This window comes from Squalius cephalus (genome assembly GCF_949319135.1).
Source record: "Squalius cephalus genome assembly, chromosome: 10".
Taxonomy (NCBI): Eukaryota; Metazoa; Chordata; class Actinopteri; order Cypriniformes; family Leuciscidae; genus Squalius; species Squalius cephalus.
The window spans coordinates 38041017-38060708 of NC_137131.1; the positions used below are offsets into that span (position 1 = coordinate 38041017).

Sequence of the window (19692 nt, forward strand, 5' to 3'; positions counted from 1 at the left end):
ATAAAAGTATAAGTACAAAATAAAAGAAATTTGTACAAACTTAACTCCATCCTCAGTCAAAACTATTTGCCCAGGAACACATTTCAGATTTATGAAACCAAAGACTGCCCCTTAGATATACTCAAAACGATTTATATCTCATGTTTAACCGCTACAGAATCAAAGTCAGAGGCCTGGTTGGTGTGAAATGCATTCACGGACACTTGGCAGTCTTAACTACACACAAGTCACCTCAAGATGCATCAGATAAAAGGGATGAAGAAAGAACACATCTGTGGATTTTAACTGTACTGGGGCTAAATGTGAATTTAGCTTTCAATTGGAACAGTACTTGGGCCGTGAGTGACTGATGACGTTTCACAAGTCCACAAGAACAAAAGTAGGCTACAGACAAAAATGCATATTGAGAAAGGGCTACAGTATGAGAACCCATGCTTTAAAGTGATAACAAGTGTGGCTAGCAATCAGCTTGTCTGAGATTAGTAAGTTCTATGCAAAATGTAGAGGTGTGCCAAGATAGACCTACTCTCGCAACAACAAAGCGATCACAATTTTCAGAACAAAGCACCACAGTTGCCCTCATCCAACTATGCAAACTATAAGCATGATGCTAAATAAATAAGGATACAAGAAAAAAAAACAGAAAAAAAACCAGATGCTGGCAACAATCAGCCACAAAGTCACTGACAATAGGAATTGAACACACAACCTATTTTCTTGCAGCAGCACTATCCACACATTTGTACTTTATTTAAATACAAATGTATTTAAATAAATTGTATAAAGATGGTGCTACTGTGAATAAGGCATATAGGCCTACATTTTATCACTTATATAGGCTACTTTTATTTACATACTTCTAATTCATTTATATAGACTAATATTTTTTGGAGGCAACCAATCAATGACAGTATTTAATCAAATTCATTATATGATATCCTGACAGCTGCAATTAATTGCGTTTAACAATATTTGCTAAGAAAAATTAAACACACTAAGTTGTTTTCCACCCAAAATATCACTAAACGTAGTCACATAACCTTACGTTACATCTATGACAGATCATTCTAAAAGGCACGATGTTCACATACCTCAGTAGTGTGTATGAGCTCACCTGTAGTAGGCTACCTTCACGTTTTTTAGCTCTATGTGTGACATTTCATTTTTACATTTAACATAAGGATTTAAAATGAATATCAATCTACAGTACATTCGTTCTGGTCTTCCAGATATTTTATGGAAAACGCATAATATTTAGTTCTGATAGCAACCACGCCTCTGTGATTCGTCCATGCAACGTTTTCTAAATGAGAGATCGATTGATTTTGCCTAGCTCGACTGTGCTGTAGTGATTAAAGTGCCTGCTGTCCCTTGTTCCTGGTAGAGAAACCTCGCCACTTTAAGGTAATTTTGACCATTATGTGCTTCAACATTTTGTTTTCAATATGGTTGGCTACGTGTAGCCGAACAAGCCAGAAACTGTGGCTTTGCACACTATCAAAATTTGTGTCGACTTGCAGTGCCTGGTCAATAATCAGCTCGTGCTAGCTGCATGTGCGCGTGTATTGTGTTAAATGGTTGGAACTGATGCATGAAATTATTCTAGATGGAAAGTTTGTTTTTGGCTTATCGTAAGCACACAGCAATGATGACTCCAGTCGGGATTAAAATAAATGATTCTGAGCAAATTTAGCCAGTTCATCTGAAAACATGACTGAAAACGAGAGAAGGTAACCAATGGTGCCTTGTCAGTGTCATGGTATGTAAACATTACGAAAAAAAAATCAACATGGTAGTCATAGTTCCCGCTTAAATGCAATAGTTGATACTGTTAAACCATAATAAATAAAAGTAAATGCTTTTCAAACAACGTTAGGAAAATCCATGAATATTTTTGTCGTTTTGGTTTATTAGGTAGGCTATTTTTGTTACATTGATGGATAATGCCAATATACAAATATATTTACTGATGTAATGTTATTAATGTAATACTTGTTATTGTTGTAATAGCTGTAGTTATTATTGCATTTTGGTAGGAATTGTTACCAGTTTTTCTAACTTGTATTTTTTCAGACATTTCTAAATTTTGAATTTTGCGGCTATGAAAATTATTAGTTTTTTTTTTTTCTTGTCTATGAATAGATAAGTTGCATTCTTAGAAAAGATTGGTCTAGATGTATAAGCTGCTTTTCTCTGCAAGTGCCAGGGAGAGATTCCAGCCATGGAGAAGACCGCATCAGACACGGCAAAGAAGACAACCACTGCTACCTTTTCCAAAGAGTGTCTGGAACCAGTCTTGAATAAAGACTTGGATGACTCTGATTGTAAGTAACACCAAAGATACATGCCTTTTGACCAGATTTTTGCCACATTGCTAAAAGACATAGCCAGTCTGTAGATATTGGGCAGAAGTTGTAGTAGTGTATGATGATCACATACTCTGATTTTTTTTTAATCTTCAGATTATGATTCCATATTTTTTTCTGTAACCATTTACAGAGTTGTCAAGTGTAAGATGCCTAGTATTTTAAAATCTGTTCAGATTTGAAAAGTCGTGTAATGTATTTCAGCCTTACCTCTTATAAACAGACAGTTTAGGATGTATTCTTTCAAGAGATAGTCTAGTTCACCCAAAAATAAAATGTTGTCTCTATTTACACTCTTGTCATTCTAAAACTGTGAGGAACTTTTTTTGTTGGGTGAACTATTCCTTTAAAGATCACTGAAACTTTTGATCAGCATTGACTTTTTTTTTCCAGTCCCACCAGGATTATTTTCTGATTTTTGCAGCCTAAAATGACAGAATTTGCCGCAACGTTTCTCAAATTTCGGCGATACTTATGCATTTTTTGTGCAGTGAAAAGTCAATAATCATGATGCACTTATGTAATTGGTATTAGTGACTTTAAGAGTACATTTACCTGTAAATATATTTGTGTGTAATTGAAATTGTGGTTCTGGTCCCCCTGCACAATGCAATGGTGACACTAGCATAGATATGCTCATAATTCTGCTTTGCTGAAAATACACAGATTGTCACTGAATCAGTAAGTCGCCAGTGACAGTGTTATAAAATTCGTTTTATTATTTATAAACAATACCATTTAACAACAAAATCATTGTTTATTGTTTTAATACTGTACATATTTTAAAAGTGCATAATGCATTATTCAGTATAATAATAAATGTACTAATTTATTGCTGAAATCAGGAATTATGGGACTACCAAATACTCACCCCAATATACATTATATTCCTTATTGCATATAGTAGTTTAATAGTATCATTAACTTCTTGAAACTTTCACTAATTTCATTTATAGGGAGCTTTTTATTTAATGCTGAGTTGGCTTGATTTTGCATTACATTCTGTGATCGCAGAATCTTCAAATCCTGGAGGGACTGCTGCATTTATGTCGCAGTCAAAGAAACTTTAGATTCTTCAGGAAAACTGGACAAAACATGCTGTCAAATATTAGTTCATATTCCATACAGGTGACATGACATTGTTTATTCTATCTCACTTTTTTACAGTAGGCATCCATAGTTGTGAGTTTTGTGGGACCAATTTTGAATCCAGACGAGGTCTCTCCAGTCACGCCCGGTATCATCTCAGGCAGCTGGGAGTGGCTGTGTCCGACAGCAGTGGAGCTCCTATAGACCTTCTGTGCCAGCTGATGAAAGAAAGAGGCGGAACTCTACCCAAGCTCAAAAAACAGGCCAGCCCTGTTAAAAAATACAAACCCCAGTCCCACAAACTCAAAAAGGACGCTGGGCCCAAATTAAAGATTAAAATATCCAACCTTGTAAAGAAAAAATATGCTCTTTCCTCGTCTTCCCCCTCTGCTGTCAAAGGATCAGCAGCGTCTGGTCACTCTTCTTCGCCTTTCGCTGTAGGGAAGCCTCATAAAGCATCTTCAAAGAAGATTTTGGTGTCCACTCCGTCTTCAGCCTTGTCTCCTCTCAAGGCTGTTGAACCCAGGCTCATTGATGGCATTCCATCTACCTCCCTCTCACTGGCCTCAGCCAAGCCCCTCTGGGCCCCTCAGGAAACAGACGCTCCTCTCAATTTAAGTAAGTAACAGTATTAAAAATGTATTGGTATGTGCTTGGAAGTGGGATCCATTTTTTAAAAAACTTGGTCTAGTAAATTTTACCACTCACTGAAGCAAGCTAGTCAATCTGATGAAGCAATCCTTGCATACAAAATACATTTTTAAATGTTCTGTGCTTTTTCACCAGCAACTATGATAAAAAATTCCGCTGCGAGGGATGACGTCCATGTGTGTGAATTATGTGGAGCCTGGTACGAGACCCGTAAAGGTCTCTCCAGTCACGCACGGGCCCACCTGCGGCAGTTTGGTGTGAATTTGGAGTCTAAAGGTGCTCCCATTGAGATGCTCCATAAAATTATTCAGAGCGAGGAATTCCAGGAAAAGGCCAGTGCTGGGCAGCTGGAAGGGTCGGACTTTGAGGATCACACTTCACCCTCCTCCGCTCCTTCCACCTCATCATCCATCAGCAAAACTCCCTCTCTTACCCCTCTATCGTTTAAAGGACTGACATCCATTCGTCTAACACCTCCCCCACTCAAAAAGCAGATTTCTCTAGATGTTTCAGGGAACTTGCCCCTCAGCAAGAAAGCAGAATTGAAATCCCCTCCTTCAGCCAAAAAGAAGAAGATTTCATTAGATGTTTCAGGGAACATGCCCCTCAGCAGCCAAACAGAATTGAAATCACCTCCCTCAAAGAAAAAGAAGAAAATTTCTTCAAATGTTCCAGGGATCTTGCTCCTCATTGGTAAAGGAGAATTGAAATCTCCGCCAACCAAAAAACAGAAGATTTCTGCAGATGTTTCAGAGGCTTTACCTCTCATTGAGAAAACAGAATTGATATCACCTCCCTTAGCGAAGAAGCAGAAGATTTCTCCAGATGTTTCGGCGGGCTTGCCGCTCAACAAAAAAGCTGTATTTAAATCACCCTCTCGAGGTAAGAATATAAATTATGTATTCATTTATTTTATTTAGTATATTTTTAAACCAAGTAACTTATTTATGTAGTGCTTTCGACAATACAGATTGTTTCAAAGCAGCTTACAGTGATAACAGGAAAATGATTCAATGATGCAAACAGTCAGTTCAATGTTGATTCGGGTCCGTTGTAAAGATCGTCAATTATTAAATTGATAAATTTCATCTATAAAGCAGGTCTACAGAAAAACAAATGTCGTCCAGCTCAGAAGTGTTTGTTTTTTTTGAGGAATTTTTGAATATCTTGACTATGTTTGGACTGATATTTGGGTGATAATTTATAGCAAAATATGGTAATGTAAAACCCGGATTTTTAAGAGTGTCTGACACCCATGCCTGGAAAACTCATGGAAATTAATAAAATACTCAAGTCATATAAATTTCCTGTGTAGATATTATAAGACCAGTTAAATATAGTTTCTATAGACTAGAAATTTCTCTTTTTGAGCGCAATCTTAAAAAGTCTTTTCAATAGAACAACTGGAAAGTCATTGAAATGTTATTTTGGTCAGTAACAATATACATATGCAGTACTATTCTGACATTAAAGGCTTTTACATTGTTACAACAAATTGCAAATAAATGCTGTTCGTTTGACATTTCTATTCATCCTAGAATTCAAAAAAAAAAATTATGGTTTCCAAAAAATTATAAAGCAGCACAATTATTTAAAAAATGGATATTAAGTGTTTCTGAAATGAGCACCAAATCTGCATCTTTGAATGATTGCTGAAGGACCCTGTTAAATTCAGCTTGCCATCACAGGAATAAATTTTGCAGTATTACCATTTTTATATTTGATCAAATAAATGCAGCCTTGGTGAGAGCATAAAGAGACCTTTTTCAAAAACATTAAAAAGTCTTACCAACCCTAAACTTTTAAACAGTAATATACACTCACCTAAAGGATTATTAGGAACACCATACTAATACTGTGTTTGACCCCCTTTCGCCTTCAGAACTGCCTTAATTCTACGTGGCATTGATTCAACAAGGTACTGAAAGCATTCTTTAGAAATGTTGGCCCATATTGATAGGATAGCATCTTGCAGTTGATGGAGATTTGTGGGATGCACATCCAGGGCACGAAGCTCCCGTTCCACCACATCCCAAAGATGCTCTATTGGGTTGAGATCTGGTGACTGTGGGGGCCATTTTAGTACAGTGAACTCATTGTAATGTTCAAGAAACCAATTTGAAATGATTCGAGCTTTGTGACATGGTGCATTATCCTGCTGGAAGTAGCCATCAGAGGATGGGTACATGGTGGTCATAAAGGGATGGACATGGTCAGAAACAATGCTCAGGTAGGCCGTGGCATTTAAACGATGCCCAATTGGCACTAAGGGGCCTAAAGTGTGCCAAGAAAACATCCCCCACACCATTACACCACCACCACCAGCCTGCACAGTGGTAACAAGGCATGATGGATCCATGTTCTCATTCTGTTTGCGCCAAATTCTGACTCTACCATCTGAATGTCTCAACAGAAATCGAGACTCATCAGACCAGGCAACATTTTTCCAGTCTTCAACTGTCCAATTTTGGTGAGCTCGTGCAAATTGTAGCCTCTTTTTCCTATTTGTAGTGGAGATGAGTGGTACCCGGTGGGGTCTTCTGCTGTTGTAGCTCATCCGCCTCAAGGTTGTGCGTGTTGTGGCTTCACAAATGCTTTGCTGCATACCTCGGTTGTAACGAGTGGTTATTTCAGTCAAAGTTGCTCTTCTATCAGCTTGAATCAGTCGGCACCAACAACCATGCCACGCTCAAAATTGCTTAAATCACCTTTCTTTCCCATTCTGACATTCAGTTTGGAGTTCAGGAGATTGTCTTGACCAGGACCACACCCCTAAATGCATTGAAGCAACTGCCATGTGATTGGTTGATTAGATAATTGCATTAATGAGAGTTGATGTACAGTTAACCTTACCTTAAGCTTCTTCACAGGGGGCATTACGACATGATTTTACATCCAATAACCAACAAACCATTTTTTTTAATGTTTGTAACCTCTGTCTTTAACTATCAAATATACACATAAAGTTATGTTACAAAAAAGTGTCCTTACATACTTTGCTCTGATCATTTATGAGATGCCCTCTTTCTTACCCTCCAGGCGAGTCATCTAGAGGTGTCACCTGTGAATTCTGTCACGAGAAGTTTAAGAAGAGTCAGAGCTTGGCCAGTCACGCCCGCTATCACCTGCGCCAGCTGGGCATCACCGAGTGGTCTGTAAACGGGTCTCCCATGGCCACTCTACGAGAGGTGATGGCCCAACATGGTAGTTCTGCTGGATCTCTCAGTTCCCCTGGGCCGCCCTCGCTGACCCCACCGGTATCCCCCTCTGTACCTCCCTCTGTACCTCCCTCTGCACCCCCCTCTGTACCCCCTCTCCTCTCATCCCCTAAACCCATCTCCTCAAACCCTCCTCCTGTTCCTCACAAAGTTCCAAAGGCCAAGAAAGGCTCCAGGACTGTGTTCCCAAAACCAAAGGACGAACCTGTGGAAGTTGACATCTCTATCATAGAGTCTCCAAAGCCACAAAGCGCACCCACCACCCCTTTAACACCTCCATCTGATTCCAACACCGTTAGATCACCCATGATCGGTGCGTAAAAATTACAGTGCATCCAGTTACTTCTTTTATTCTTTTCTTTCTATTTATTTAAACTGTAGATTTTTCATCCTTAAGATGTAGTCACACTAGACTAAAACTATACAATCAATTCCCTTTTAAACCTGCAGCTTTAAAGTTTGAATTCTTGTAATTTAGCTAAGAGATATTTATGCCATGACGAATCGTTCTTCTGTTGGTCACGTCTTTACCTGATATGAATTTGCAAGTCAGAGTTCACCAAACTTGTACTTTCAAATGCAGTGAAATTCACATGATTTTGCATTTCCTGTTTCCTGTATTGGCATGTGCATAAATGGAAGTGAACAAATGGTGTAGTGTGACCACCCCTTTAGGTGTGCTATTAATTTTAGGATTAAAAGTATAAATTTTGGAAATTAATAGATAATTACGTAATTGTACAATTTGCATTTGAATTCTGATTATTTATTTGCCTGGTTAATTTTATAGCTTAATGTGATGTTCAACGTTTTAGCATAAAAACATAAATAACTATCAACAGCCACTAGAAATCTCATGTTTTATTGTGAATCCCTTATTTTGTTGAGTTTATAATTGTGTCTGCTTTCCTCAGCTCCTAAGCATGAAAAGCAGGAGCCCAAACAGTTTGTATGCTGCGACTACTGTGGCGAGATGTTTGATACTCGTAAAGCCCTGTCCTGTCACGCACGTGGTCACTTACGACAGATGGGAGCAAGGTGGTCGCTGAAAGTCCCGCCCATAGAGGCCCTGTATGAGCTCATGAAGAGGAAGGACTCTGAACGGGCATCCCAAATCAAACCGGAACCTGATTCAGGGGCGGCAGTGCAGTTGAAAAAAACAGAATCCTCACCTCGCACTTTTACTCTGTCACCTGTGGAAAAAGAGAAACCTGCCTCAGACGACACAACTACAGGTACGTTGAACCAAGAATTATTTGTCTCTTAGTAACTAACATTACAACCTCCCAAAAACTGCTCAGACACCTATGCAACTTGTAAACCTAATAAGAGGGTATGTTCAAAATAGCATTCTTCTGGTGAAATCAAGGTGGCATTATTATTTATTATTTGATCAGGCTGTGAAAACAAAGATATCTCTACACACAATTAGATAAAATTGCAAAATAACTTAAAATCCACGTTGATAACTGGATGTCACTTGCTGAATGAAACATGCCACAATGTCTTCGTAATGTTTGTTGCATTTTCTGATACCAAAAATTATTTTAATGCTATAGCCGCTAACTTAAAAAATGGCAAATATTATGAGTCTATTCTACTTTATTAATATGTTTGATGTGCACTCTTAAAGGGGAAGTGTTATTCAAAAAAAGTAACCCTTAAAGGGTTACATTTTTGCCATGATCTTTCGCCATTTCTAGTGCTGGCCGATAAATACATATGCCGATGATAAAGCGTTTTTAGTCGTTTTTGCGGATAAGTGTGAATGTGGATCGTTTTGACAATGTTAAATTATTCTGGATGTTAATGCAATATGTCTACTTTCATGTCTTGTGTTCTCCACTCTCTTCCCTTTCTGCTGTAGGCTGTGATGCCACCTGTGAACTCTGTGGTTTTGATTTTGAGAATCGCAAGGCACTGGCCAGCCACGCAAGAGCCCACTTAAGGCAGCAGGGAGTGGATTGGAAGGTCATCGGCTCTCCTATTGAGACCCTGAAGGCCTGGATGAAGAGTGAGCCGGGGAAAGTAGCAGAGCTCCACAAAAGCTACATGAGGGGGGACTTGCCTTTTGTTAAGAAGGTATGTCTAGGTAGCCTGGTAATACCAGACTCTGCTACTTCACTTTGTTTCGTAGACAGAGTCTGGAATAGCATAATAGAGAAGTGTTTTCTCTCTCGCGGGGGGGCGCTTGTCTGAAGTTTAAAATCATTGGTTACCTGTAAGCCAATCACATAACGTTTGGTTATGGCGTGTGTTATGCGCATGCTCAGCCGCATCTAACTTCCACTGTAAACACATGTATGATGCAAAAACTAAACCATCGAGCGAAATACCGGAGTGAACATGGCTGTGAACGACTTTTGCAGATTATGTGAAGTAAATCTACGCATCCACGGTACAATCAGCGTCTACGTCACGGCTCTCAGCCCGCCCTCTGTTCGTTGATTGGCCCGGCTGTTTTCAGGCCGGTGGAAAACTGAAAGATACGCTGCTATCTCAGACTGACTACAGGAGCGAAATGAAATTAGCGGAAGTAGGAAGTCTGACGTAGTCAGGCTAATGTCTAGGTTGAATTGTTGCCAAACTCAAATGATATTTCTTATCTCTTATCTCTTTGCATTCAAGCGAATAATGCTCTCCAGCGCCTCACTTTTTCAAATGCGCGTTGCATCTACGGTAGCCGTTATGTACCAAAAAGCTATGACAGGATGTCTTATAATAGCACTTCGAGTTTTTCTTCGGGTGAACAGGTTTGTTATTTAAAACAAACTGAAACTTGAAACAACGAAAAAAAGAATGTTACAGTATGAATTACTGACTGTGAAAAACATTAACTATGGTAATTAGTAGTAATGCCTTCTTTACTCGTTATATTTTTTGAAGTACGTGCATTGTTAGATATCGTCATCATCAGAGCCTTCTCTAACGTTACTTTACTCAGTAGCTGCTATTCATCAAAGAGCCTGTTTAACTTTTACTATAAATGTTCTACTGTCTATATAATAAAGTACACAACCAAGCAATGAAAAAAAAGCTTGTAATTAAGACCGTAACATTGACTTACCTGTCGAGAAGAAAGCAGGCAACTTCAGGGTCTCTTTTGAAAGCTTTCTCCTGCATTAGCTATCCCCACATTAACCCTTGTTTTTGTAATCTCCGGTCACGTTTCCTTTTACGGTCTATTTTGGACTTTTTCGACGACGAGGACTCATCCTGTGACTCAGCATATGTATAAATGAACGATGTATAAATGGATGCAGTGCATCCTTTTAAACTTGCCGGTGCAGTGACAAGCGCCTCTCACTGCTCTGCTCCTCCGCTTCTGCTGGCTTCAGTCACGTGACGCTGGTTCAGAACGAAAACGCGTTGTGGAAACGCGTTGGCCTAGTACTTTTTGTCCCTCTCTACTATTAAAGTTTTTCAAGATGGCGGAACTACATGGAAGCCTCCGTGGACCTACCCGTCCTATGTATATAAAGATAATAAATTCTTCGTTTATGAGGATTAGTCTGATCATTGGCATAGGTATTTGTACACCATTGAGGGCATATTTATTAATAAAAATATTGATTTTAGATAATAAAATACCTAAAAAGCTACACATAGTCCCTTTAAGAATAAACTCACTAAAGTTTGTTAGACTTACACTTAAAACGTAAAAAAGGGGTAAGATATATTCCCCCAAAAAACAAATCTTAACATCTTATGCAGTTTTTCTTCTCAAATAAAATTAAACTTAAATTTTAATAAAAATATTTGAATGGAAAATAAGACAATAATACTGATTTATTTGTCTTTTGCAGTATTTTTGTTCCTCCTTAAGATTTGCATGAACACAAAGTTGTCAGCATCTTGGAGTATCTTTGCTATTCACAAATTGTCTCTCTGTCTTCCTCTGGTGTAGAGCTCCAAAAGATCCTCCACTCTGTACTCTTCCTCAGACTCTGAGTCTGTCCGTCTTGCTTCTCACAAGGGTTCATCAGCAGTCCGAGACTCTGCTGGTCAGCCGCAGGTATACCAGCTTTTCAAAGCAACAGTGGCAACAGCTAGAGAGGGCAAAGCAGGAATGAGCCACTCCTCCTCCACATACAAGAAACAGCCTTCATCAGATGAACTTTCCTCAGACAGCCTGTTCCAGACTCCCACGGCCCGCAGGGAGCTGAATGTTCGTTTTCCTCGAGGTAGGGAAAATGTGTATTTCTTGCTCATATTAGAGCTCCAAATGATGTATTAGTTCAGTTTTAGCCAATAAGGAAAATGATTATGCATTGTGATAATCACTGTGCTTGTCTTAGGCTGTGAACGGCGTCCTCCAAAGCATTTATCCCACTCTGAGAGTGGATCCAGGGAAACAGAATCTTCAAAGCCCTCTCGGGCTGGAAACATTCCATCCTTGGTGCCTAGACCACCAGAGACCAGCCTAGTAAAGCTGGTTGGGAAGGTGTACTCCCTCAAGTGCAGGTGAGTTGAAAACACAAGTCAGTTTGTTCTGTAAACCTGGTGGTTTTGCTGTCTGCGAGTGGAGAAGAGCTGTGCGCTTACAAACAAGCAGGTTTGAGCTGATCCCATTCTCCCTGTGTCTCTCTCCACTTTCTGGTCTACACTACTATTAAAGTGCCCCTATTATGCTGTTTATAAAATGATATGGAGGTCTCCGACAATAGGTTTATATGCATCCAAGGTAAAAAATAAAACACTTTAATTTAGTCAAAATATACATTGAAGCATCACCCCTTTTCTCACAGTGTCTGAAACGGTTCAATCAAGACTACAGTCTATCTAAACCCTTCCTTTCCGAGAGCCTTACTGCTTACAGCGTGTGTCAGAAACGAAACATCCATTACCATATCTTAATTTCAGCTCCGGAGGCTTCCTCAGCACTTGATACACAGTAATACGAACAGTAATGATGGCATCTATTTTACAGCATCAATTCAAGCCGAACCACGGTTGCAAGCACGAGTTGAGCAAGACACTTTTTTTAGTGGTAGAGGTTGTTAGCGGGGAGCCAATGAAGAACATAGGCTGGCGTTATGCAAATTTGTTACATACTTGTGAAGGATTGTGAATGAAGTAAGACTGGAATAACAAGTTTCAGGCAGTTCAGAATTGACACTTTCTTTTGGGAGACAATAACTCAATTTATCATGCTCTTTGATCTTTAAACTTTGCAAACCTTTTATATTCACAAACAGCTGTATTACATGCTACATTAAAGGTGTACAGTATAAATTAAAGCCTGTATTTCGGCACTGGTATTGCACTTAATTTTTTTAATGTGATGACTATTTTGTCTTGTAGGAAATTGATCTATTTTAGTTTCTGAAGGCCAGAGCCAAATAAAAACAATATGGCCTTTAAACTAAATTAAAAAACAAATCTTCACCTTTAAACAAAGTTTAAAGCAGTGCGTGTACTTATGGTGCATGATTTTGAATTTGACCTGCATTATGTCCCACCAATAGTTGTCTAATCTCCTAGTCATTAAATGCATTGATTGTAGTTAAATGCCTATAAATACACGATTAGAACAATAAGTGCTCTTCTATAAATTATTTTATAGGTTCTGTGAAGAGGTTTTCCAAGGGCCGCTGTCCATACAGGAGGATTGGGTCATTCACCTACAGCAACACATCCTGAAGCTTAAGAAGGATTCGGCCTCAACCTCATCCCCTCAGCCTCCTCTCGGTCATACCGAAACGCCGCTTCTTATCGGCCCTCAGGCTGTCTAGACACTCTTTCTGCTGTGGTCTTTATTTTCATCAGTTTGAAATTCTACAATCATACTACACTGACTCTTTTATTACAAAGATTGCTCTATTACCTGGACCTTAACTGCCAACTGTGGATTTTATTTTAATTTTTTTATTTTTAGATGATAATTTTTGCAAGACACTACTGAAAAAGATTATGACCACAGCGTTTCTTACGTGTCAAAGTGTTTTCCAGATGGCATGTTTTGAATGTATTGTACTTTTTATTGCATTTGACTGTTTTTATTGTATTTTGATAATGTGTTACCACATGTTAACTGTTCTCTTGACTAACAAGATTTCAAACCTGTTTTATACTGTACTTAAAGTTTACAATAGTACTTAATGTGTTAAGTTTTAAAGAATGTTTTGTGAAAAAAATAGTGTAGACCAGCTTTTGGTCATTGAAATGAAGGTGTTGTTCTTACCTTTTAACACAGTATTTTGAAAACTGCTTCTCACATGTGTGAACAATCAGATTTTTCGATGCCAAAAAAAATCAAATAAAAGGGATTTCTACAGATTTTCATTCATATGTATTAATGAAAATGTTCAGGTGTTTTTTGTCTTATTTTATTTTTGTCAAATTTAAGCAGAAACCAGCACTACAGAAAAGCCAGGCCATGTCTAGTTATTTCAGCATTAAATGAGACTTTAATATGTCTTTATGTTAATATGTTTTTACTACTGTATCTTTGACACCTTGATGATCAGGTTTTTTTCCCCCTATATCTTCCATATTACCAGTTAGTCAACAGTGTGATTCTATTACATGTACTTGTGTATTTGTCTTTGTAAAGCACTGTGCCAGTGTCTGGTTGGAGTAAAGGGTGTTTTTTACTCCAACAGCAGCTATTAAATACCTTTCCAGAATGTCTGTGGAAATTGCATATTTCCATGTACATTATTTCTCGTGGGATACATGAGGCTTTGTTTCACTATTTTAGTCAGGCTTTGCAAGATTTTAAGTCAATTGAAACTGTGTATGACAAGCTGTAGTCCTTGCAAAATAATTTGGTAAAATACAGTATTGAAGCTTTTTATACCTGCGTTTGATTAATAAAGACACTTTGAATCCATTTACTGCTTTGTGGGTCATATACAATATATTGCATTTCCTCATCAACTACTGAATCCTCTGCATAAACAATTCAGCATCTTATTGTAGTAGCCTATATCTTGTATCTGAGACATAAAAGATGGTGATATTCCCAGAGCTACTCTTCCTTTGCAATTTTTCATGGCTGTTTTTCACTCATGAGGTCTGCTAATGCTGTATTCCTGTGAAAATGAAACCCTCCTGTTTCAAGAGTATCGTCTGCTTCCTGCAGTGAGTCTGTTTAAACCAGCAATGCTGAGAGAAGTTAATTACAGGGCCGACACCTTTATGAAGCTGTTATTTGGATAAAAGGTCTTTTCAGAGAGGAAAAGAGGAAGGTGAAATCGAGCACTGGACTGTTCTGTTAGGAAAAAACGAATTATTATGTGCTTTACACATGCTATATCTCTGAGAGTCTTACCAGTCAAAAAAGCTTAGTCTGTAATAGTATTTACATGTCTATATAAAATGCAAATAACTAGTGCAAAATCAGTTTTTGTGTGTTTTTAGTAATTGTTGGTTTGGTGTGATTGAATGCTCATTGTTACAATTACACAGCAAAAGTTCAGTGACATTTTCTTTTGTGCATGGTAGAAAGCACACAGTGAACTCCGAGAAAACGCTGCGCTTGAGCAAACAGCTTGTGAATAGGCAACTACAAATGATGCCCGTGAAAGAGACTGTGAACGCATTGAATAGGATATGTTTAGTTGGTGAATAGCATAGGCTATTAAGCAGTAGCGATAACGTTTAGCGCACCAGAATGAAATATAATATTCAGAAGTAAACAGCATAGCTGACTTACAGATTCAGTTAACATCCACAAATGAATAAGCGCGTCGTGCCCGTGCAAAATCAGTTTTTGTGTGTGTTTTTAGTAATTGTTGGTTTGGTGTATTTGAGTGCTCATTGTTACAATTACACAGCAAAAGTTCAGTGACATTTTTATTTGTGCATGGTAGAAAGCAAATACTGATACTGACATAATGACATACAATAAATGTGGAAAATTGAACTACACGATTCAGGGAGCAGGCTACACAGTGAACTCCGAGAAAACGCTCCGCTGCTTTCTTCGACCCTCTCTGTCTCTGGTCCTGCGCTGTGCTCACTCAGTGTGTGTGAGAGGGGGAGTGGCCAGCTGCGCTCACTCAGTGTGTGTGTGAGAGGGGGAGTGGCCAGCGGCTAGAGCGGCAAAAGCCAGTGTGTGCTTCTTTTATCGATATTTAAAAATATATTTTGCGTTTCTAATCCAAACAACGTCAAACTTGGCACTGCACTTACTCATGCCCGTAGCAAGACACCTGTCAAGTTTGAAATCCATCGGACTAACCGTTCGAGAGATATGCGAATAACACACACTCACACACAGACAGAAAGACTTCCCGTAATGTATAGATAGATAACATACAGAAGTAAACAGCATATCTGACTTACAGATTCAGTTAACATCCACAAATGGATAAGCAACGATTCAGGGAGCAGGCTACACAGTGAACTCCGAAAAATGCTACGCTTGAGCAAACAGTTTGTGAATAAGTTACTACAAATGATGTCTGTGAATAAACTATAATATTCAGAAGTAAACAGTGTAGCTGACAGAGTGTTTATGTCAGAATGTTGATTTTTAAACTACAACCTTTTAAAAATTATATATTTAACGATAGCATTTCTCATCCAAACAACGTCAAACTTGGCACTGCACTTACTCGTGACCATAGAGACACCTGTCCAGTTTGAAATCCTTCGGACTAACGGTTCGAGTGATATGCGGTTAACAGACACACACACACACACACAGACATACAGACACACACATAGACACACAGACAGACAGACATTTCTGTAATTTATAGATAGATTTATGGTCAGCAAGAAGTGACGTCACCCAACATCGCTTAGAGCACCTTTAAGCAGTGAGTGAGCTTTATGACGTCATAAAGCTTTATGACGTCATAACGTGCGAGAGAAGAGGGAAGCTGCTGGAAGTGATTGTGTGATCATATCAACAAACATTATTTAGCAGCTGAAAAATATTTGGGAACACCTTAGTCAATATGACAGAAAGTAAAAACAGAGAGCCCGTGGACATGATTCAGCAGAATGCGCTGCATCTCGAGACAGTTATGAAGGAGCAGAGAACCCAGAAGCTTTACACTGGGTTTCACATCAACCCCGCCAAGAAACTGCACATTTTTACTGACAAACCCAACATCATCCCCAGAAAGGAAGAGGAAGACCCAGCTGTCCTCCAGGCCATACAAAGGGCCCGTCTGGAGCCAGTAAAGAAGTACTTTCACCCTCTGACTGAAGCACAAGAGATAGGATGGATATCCACTCCTCTACTTGCCTCAGATCGCAGTGACAGAAGATTACACTTTCCACGGCAGAACACGGATATTACTAAATACATGGAGGCTGTGTGGCGATCGAAGAAGCAGGGTTAATTCGGGATGACAGTTTGGGCTATATTTCCTGCTGCTATATAGTGTAGCAGGGTGGATTTACTCCACATATTGGGAGATCGTACGCATGCATCATAGACTGTAAAAAAGGATGCATGCATCCGTGCTCTTTGCATTGTGCAGGCGTTGTTTAACCTTGAGTTTACCTGTTACTGTTTAGATTGTAAGCCTTTGTCTTCCCTTCTGCTGTGTGCTGTCTGCTTACTCCTCACAGGTATGTTGTTCAGCCATGTCATAAACACGATTGTTGACTGCGGTTAGCTACCGGTTCTATTTCCAGTGAAATATTCATAGCATGTCATTTACAGCTGCATGTTACTGATCGAGCTGCTGTATTCCCGCATGGTTACGTTGACCATCTCGTGGTATGTAGAATTACAGCTTTGTTGATTTTAGTAATTGGTTGCTTCCTGTAACATGCTTTTGTCATGCCTCGGTCAGGGGTGGTGCGGCTTGTTGGCCGGTCTGTCTTCGCCGGCTGCCACCTACTTAAACTTTATGATTGTGCAGGATGCATCAGTAAAGTCATCTTCATTTATATAGTGCTTTTAACAATGTAGATTGTTCCAAAGCGGCTTTACAGAGATACAATTATAGTTTAAAGTAACAGAAATTGTTTTGGCTTTATAGCAGTTCTTGAATAAAGTTATTTTCCAGCTAAAGTTAATTTGATTGATTCACTTCGGTCGCAACGATCATTAGTTATTAACTTAGGGGCTGCTAACACAACACCGTTTTATCAAGAAAACTCTACACAGACTTTAAACGCGAAACCTGTGAGAACGCTGATGGCGTGCACATGCGCATTACGAGTTCAGTCTATTGGTATGCGCGTTTTAATACATGTGCGCAGGTTTGTAATTCCCTACAAACCAAGCCTTAAAAAACTACTTGTCTGGCCTTAACCTTTTGATACAGAATTGTATCACTTCGGGGTAGATACGCGAACCGAATTTTCCCCACAACGCTTTATCTGTAGAGTGGTAAAGGGATCTTCCATAAGGAGAAACTAGTTGGCACTTTAGCACCCCGCTATGACATCGGGTCCAGGCGAAGGTCCTTCATCAGATCTGGATACAGCCTGGATCCGGCAGGCTGCGGGAAAACTGCGGGATAAACAAAAACACTCAAATTAGAGTAGATGCCATTCTTCTTATGATGTAACGAGTACATCAGGATTTATGGGAAGTGTTCCCGGTTCCGGCTGATCTGATCTATGCAGCCTAACATTGAATTATATAAGTCTATAATATGTTATGTGTATGCTAGGTCAAAGAGATGTGTCTTTAGTCTAGCTTTGAACTGACAGAGTGTGTCTGCTTCCCGGACAATGGTAGGAAGACTGTTCCAAAGTTTTGGTGCTAAATAGGAGAAGGATCTACCGCCAGCAGTTGATTTTGATATTCTAGGTATTATCAACTGGCCAGAATTTTGAGATCGCAATAAACGTGAAGGACTATAATGCGTTAAGAGCTCGCTCAAGTACTGCGGAGCTAAACCATTTAGTGCTTTGTAAGTAATCAGCAATATTTAAAAATGTATACGATGTTTAATAGGGAGCCAATGCAGTGTTGACAGAACAGGGCTAATATGGTCATACTTCCTGGTTCTGGTAAGAACTCGAGCTGCTGCGTTTTGGACCAGCTGTAGTTTGTTTATTAAGCGTGCAGGGCAACCACCCATAATACCACCCAGTAGAGTGTAACGGAGGCCAGCTAGTAGTTGCTGTGCGAGTAAACCTCACTCCTCTGATCTGGGTGTGAAGGACCCGGGTGAGAGGGGTTACATTGGTGCCGTGACCCGGATGGGAGTGAGGTTTAGGGGGGTGAGTGTAACGGAGGCCAGCTAGTAGTTGCTGTGCGAGTAAACCTCACTCCTCTGATCTCAATAGGCGCTCTAGTGTAACAGGTCGAATATGTGTTTCCACTTGCTACAGTTATTTTCATGTATGGCCCCTTTAATTGCACTCTCCGCCCAGATCTGGTAGAATTATGAACTGGTTCCGGTAGAGTCATTTAGACTCGCGCCAGTCGAGAGTGAGAATGGCCGCGGTGAGTGAGTGCTCCGTGTGTTAAATATATTTGAGTAATTATATAACCATTTTAGGGGATAATACTGAGTTATACGTGTGTTTAGAAGTATGTTGTATGATTTGGGTTTGTGTCACTGTTATATGTATTGTAATATCAAGTTTAATGTTCACTTCCAATAGAATGCACGAGGGTGATTCCTGAAACTGATCACCGCTGTTCTATATTCACTGTCAACAGGTACAGACCAGTTTCAAATGTGTTATTAATTACTGTTTATTATGTAGTTTATGTAAAAGAGTCATTTAGACTCGCGCCAGTCGAGAGTGAGAATGGCCGCGAATGCACGAGGGTGATTCCTGAAACTGATCACCGCTGTTCTATATTCACTGTCAACAGAATAAACATCTTAAAGTGCGATTTGGTGTCCATCTGATTTCAACACACAACGCAGAGACAACACTGTTACACTAGCAACAGACGCTAGAGGCTGCAGTCTTTAGCCTCCTTGTTAGAGCGCCTGACTCTCATGCCAGAGACCCGGGTTCGAGACCCGCACGGAGCGGGGTGTGAAGGACCCGGGTGAGAGGGGTTACAAGAGCATTACAATAATAGCCTTGAGGTCATGAACGCATGAACTAATTGTTCCACATTTGTCAATGAGAGCATATGACATAATTTAGATATATTTTTAAGATGGAAAAATGTGGTTTTACAGATACTAGACACGTGACTTTCAAATGAATGATTGGTATCAAAGAGCACGCCCAGGTTCCTAACCGACGACGAAGACTTAACAGAGCAGCCATCAAGTGTTAGACAGTATTCTAGGTTATTACGTGAGGAAGTTTTTTGTCCAATAATTAGAATCTCTGTTTTTTTAGAATTTAGTAGTAGGAAATTACTTGTCATCCAATTTTTTATATCACCTATGCATTCCGTTAATTTAGTGAATTGGTAAGTTTCGTTAGGGTGTGAAGAATAGAGCTGAGTATCATCAGCATAACAATGAAAACTA

The 19692-nt window shown here is 39.3% G+C and overlaps 2 protein-coding genes across 3 annotated transcripts; both read left to right on the plus strand.

Moving 5' to 3' along the window:
- The first annotated feature begins 1332 nt into the window (after window positions 1-1332).
- On the plus strand, window positions 1333-14161 carry wiza (WIZ zinc finger a). Of its 2 annotated transcripts, none has more exons than XM_079882687.1 (10): window positions 1333-1404; window positions 2143-2324; window positions 3534-4073; window positions 4242-4988; window positions 7146-7637; window positions 8239-8559; window positions 9192-9406; window positions 11232-11508; window positions 11623-11788; window positions 12891-14161. In XM_079882687.1, exons 2-10 carry the CDS (start codon window positions 2222-2224, stop codon window positions 13057-13059), a joined length of 3030 nt encoding a protein of 1009 aa, XP_079738813.1. In that variant the 5' UTR covers window positions 1333-1404; window positions 2143-2221; the 3' UTR covers window positions 13060-14161. The 2 variants fall into 2 exon arrangements, with proteins under 2 accessions (XP_079738813.1, XP_079738812.1); XM_079882686.1 differs by having other exon boundaries at window positions 1335-1404; window positions 2201-2324.
- Window positions 14162-16236: 2075 nt separating this feature from the next.
- LOC307166214 (cilia- and flagella-associated protein 144-like) lies at window positions 16237-16626 on the plus strand (the record flags this gene model as incomplete). The annotated part of the gene is made up of 1 exon (XM_079884429.1): window positions 16237-16626. One exon carries the CDS (start codon window positions 16237-16239, stop codon window positions 16624-16626), a length of 390 nt encoding a protein of 129 aa, XP_079740555.1.
- Window positions 16627-19692: the final 3066 nt, after the last annotated feature.